This window comes from Elephantulus edwardii, unplaced genomic scaffold (assembly GCF_000299155.1).
Source record: "Elephantulus edwardii isolate Elephantulus edwardi_28Jun2011 unplaced genomic scaffold, EleEdw1.0 scaffold00104, whole genome shotgun sequence".
Classification (NCBI taxonomy): Eukaryota; Metazoa; Chordata; class Mammalia; order Macroscelidea; family Macroscelididae; genus Elephantulus; species Elephantulus edwardii.
This window is the reverse complement of record NW_006399854.1, coordinates 9,102,015-9,105,663: the sequence shown is the minus strand read 5'-3', so window position 1 is coordinate 9,105,663 and position 3,649 is coordinate 9,102,015. Positions and strand designations below refer to the sequence as shown.

The following is a 3,649-nucleotide window of genomic DNA, read 5'->3' as shown; positions in this document are numbered from 1 at the left end:
AAATGTTTATGAAAATTAATAAAATATAATTCTAGAGAAAAAAAATCTACTGGGTGGCCATCAGCAATGACATGAAGGACTAAGTGTCAGGGGTGGGTTTCTTTTACTGAAAGATCATTTCAGAATACATTTCATTAAACATTGTTTATTATTATTATTTTTTTATCTTTAAACAATTATGCTAAGGGCAGGAAAAATGTACATTGACATAAAATGTAAATACCAATTTTACTCAAAACAGATAATGTAAACCATCATTCATGGTGTAACCACTATTTTCAGACTTTTTAAAAATTTGAAAATTTGCTTATTTTCAAATAACAGCAATTTATACTTGTAGGGAATTTAACTCTTCAGGATCTGAGATAGTGTTCTGTCCTTGATGGGAATATGCATCAAACCTAGGATGACGGGATGGGAATGATGTTTTCTTGAGTTATGTAGAGACGTAAGGCATTTTTCAGAGCATTACACTCAACAACACTGGTACGACTAGGGAGTCCAGTTACCTGTCAGAAGCTGGACCATCAGTTTCAGTAAAATGAACTGCTTTGCCTTTCTTTCCCCTTTCCTTGAGCTCAACTGCTTGTGTAAAACTGAAAAAGAAGTAAGAATATTAAGATTATAACCTTTCCCCAAGGGAATATAATTAAGATTAGCAGTATTACAATTTACTTAATCCTAGGAGTACCACATATTATTGTAGGGGAGCTCGGATGGCAGAGTCTGTAAGAAGTTGCACTGCTAACTCAAAGGCCACACATTTCTAACGGTTTGAATAACCAGCAGCTCTGCAGGAGAAAAGCGGGCAATCTCCTCCCATGCAATTTACAATTATTTTTTTTTCTTTTCTTATTTTTTGTGTGTGTACCATCAAATCCGATCTGATTGGTACAGGAGGAGATTGTCCTTCCTTCTCCAGCATTTCATCTGGGGGGTTCGAACTGTGCACGTCTGGGATTGCAGTGCAGCTTCTTGCCACTAGGCCACCAGAGCTCCCACAGTTTACAATTCTTAGAATATTCCAACCCGATGGCATAATTGGAGTCTAAAGAGAATTGGGGGGGGGGGGGAAAAAAGAAGGGGGGGGGGGGGGGAATAAAGAGAATGTGAGGCATAGCAGTATTCAAATTCTGCATTTACACCTGGTAGTCCTAGGAAAAGATTAAAAATTCAATTTTATATTCAGTCTCTTACCATCAACAGTCTCCAGAATACTAACACACAGAAAATATTTCTGTTTGGAACTGTTACAGTAACCTTACCAAAAACTCACAGCTTGAGATCACTTTGGAAGGATTTTTTTTTTACTGAGTACTGACTGTGTGCTAAGTGCTTTTAGCACAATCTCCTTTAATCATTAGAGTAACTCTGGGAGGAAAGTATTATTAGCATTGCCATTTTTAGAAATGAGAAAAATTAAAGCCTAGAAAGAGAGTAAGTCACCTGTCTGAGACCATTTAGCATGGGGTAAAGCCAGGACTGGTGTCCAGAATCTCCAACTGCACACAGCCACGTGGCTAACCAGCATGTAATTCTTCCTCCTGAGCAACCATCTCTATATTCACTGCTACGGGCTCTTCTAAAGACTTAACCATCTTCAACAAGGCTTTAGGATCATATTATGTAAGGCAGCGCTTCTTAAATGCCACGGTCATTACTAAGCAGTAACAACCACGGTCATTACTAAGCAGTAACAACAAACATCCCTAAGCAGTCATGATCCTAATTTTTGTTGTATACTGCTGAGTGAGAACAGAGCCATAGCTGACCTTCCAATGGGTTTTCAGAGGCAGTAAATTGCATGAGAGGAGACTGCCCAATTTTCTTCCATGGAGCAGATGGTGGATCTGATTCATCTGCCTTCAAGTTGGCAGTGTAGCTCCTTACCACCAGGCCACCAGAGTTCCCTGAGAGACCACAATTAAGTAAAAACCAAATGGATACTGAGAGCCTACCATATGTCAGGCTCTGCTCTGACACTGAATATGTGAGATGACATCTGATTAAAACCAATTAACACACTCTCAGGTGTATCAGCCAATGCTAACAGAGAAAGATAAAAAGGCTTTCAAAAACTAGCAGCCTGTGTGTCTCTTCTCCTCCGTAGAAAGTACTTATTTTCTGGGAGAAAGGTGGTATCTGCCAAATAAACTTTATAATCTGTGGTGCAGGAAAGGAGGCGAGTATGGCTTTTCTTTTTTGCTTAAAATAATGCCAGAGTGCTTCTTAGAAGTGAGGGTGGTGAGACTTTGTCTCACGTATTTTGAACACATTATGAGGAGGGGCTAGCCCCTGGGATAGAACATCATGCTTGGAGAAGTTTAGGGTCAGCAAAAGAGGGAACACATACTCAGTAAGATGATGGACACAGTGATTGCCACAAAGGGCTTAAGACACAGCAGATTGTGAGGATGGCATGGGATTGGGCAAGGTTTTATTCTGTTGTTCACAGGTTTGGTCATTTTGAATCAGTGCCACTTTCTATCAATGACACGTAACAACAAACAATGCCATGCTGATATTATGAACCAGACACAGACTCTATCCAAAGTTAAACGTCTCTGTGTTACCAGAAACAGACTCTAACCAAAATGCCTCTCTGTTACACTTAATGCAGGCATAAGTAAGCCCCTGATCACCTAGTTTACTGGATTCTCCTTCCCTGTCAGAGATTCTATAGGAATGCGCTGTAGGGCTGGAGACAAACAGATGCCAGCTCTGTCTATAGAATCAAAATCTTAGAAGTGAAAAAGTTAATAAGCAAGCACAAGTAAACTATGCTTATCTTGCTTACTGTGGAATCCAACACTGAGTAATATAAACATTTCCACACCCCACCTTCCAACTTCATTAAAGGAATACTTCTTTAAAGATAGATAGCGGAGATCCAAGATGGCAGCAGAGGCAGAGACAGTGTGGTGAGCTGCGGGAGCAGCGAACCACTTAAAGCAGGGCCATTATGGCCTTTCACAGATTTCAGCTTATTGATAATTGAACACTTAAATAGTAGATGACTGGCCCTCAGTGAAGATCGAGGCTCAACAACAGGAATTCAAGGATTCCCAAGGAGAAATGGGTGAGTCTTATGGCTCCCAACCCCCACCCCTTGCAGAGCCCACGCTGCGCCACACAGCTGCTGCAGCTCCATAAGGCTTCCACAGCCGGAACCAATGGATTCCCTTACCCAGGATGGATGCTGGGCACTGGCCCTCCTCAAGACTGGTACAGCGAAGCCACCACACTGCCGCAAGGTGGACTTGGTCTGGAGAGAATTCTTGGAGCCAGGATGGCAGCTGTGGGGGAAGCAGGCGCCCACCGGCCACACGCACAAGAGGGGCCGCACACCAGCTGAGCGCCCGTGCAGCAGGGTGGGAGGGGTGCGCCCCCAATGACCACCCGTGCTGGGGGGAGCTGCACGCCTCCCGCGCTGGGTGGGGGGGCGTGCGCCCCGCTGGCCACCTGCATAGGACGTGGGGGATGGGATGCATGCCCGCCATCTGCAGGTTTGGGTTTCCTTGGACAGGCCAAAGACGATTACCTATAGAATGGATTGCTGAAAGTCACTGAGAGTCTGATGACCTTAACAGTGGCAGCATGCACAAGAGGACCGACTTCCTAAATGCACCACATATTTTGTTCTGTTGAA

The 3,649-nt window shown here is 43.4% G+C and overlaps 1 protein-coding gene across 1 annotated transcript in view; it reads right to left on the bottom strand.

Annotated features, from left to right (window-relative positions):
• PPP1R36 (protein phosphatase 1, regulatory subunit 36) overlaps window positions 1-3,649 on the bottom strand; it is a 46,560-nt gene that overhangs the window by 28,152 nt on the left and 14,759 nt on the right. The window contains 1 exon segment of the mRNA XM_006903763.1: window positions 510-596. Coding sequence (XP_006903825.1) covers window positions 510-596 — 87 coding nt within the window.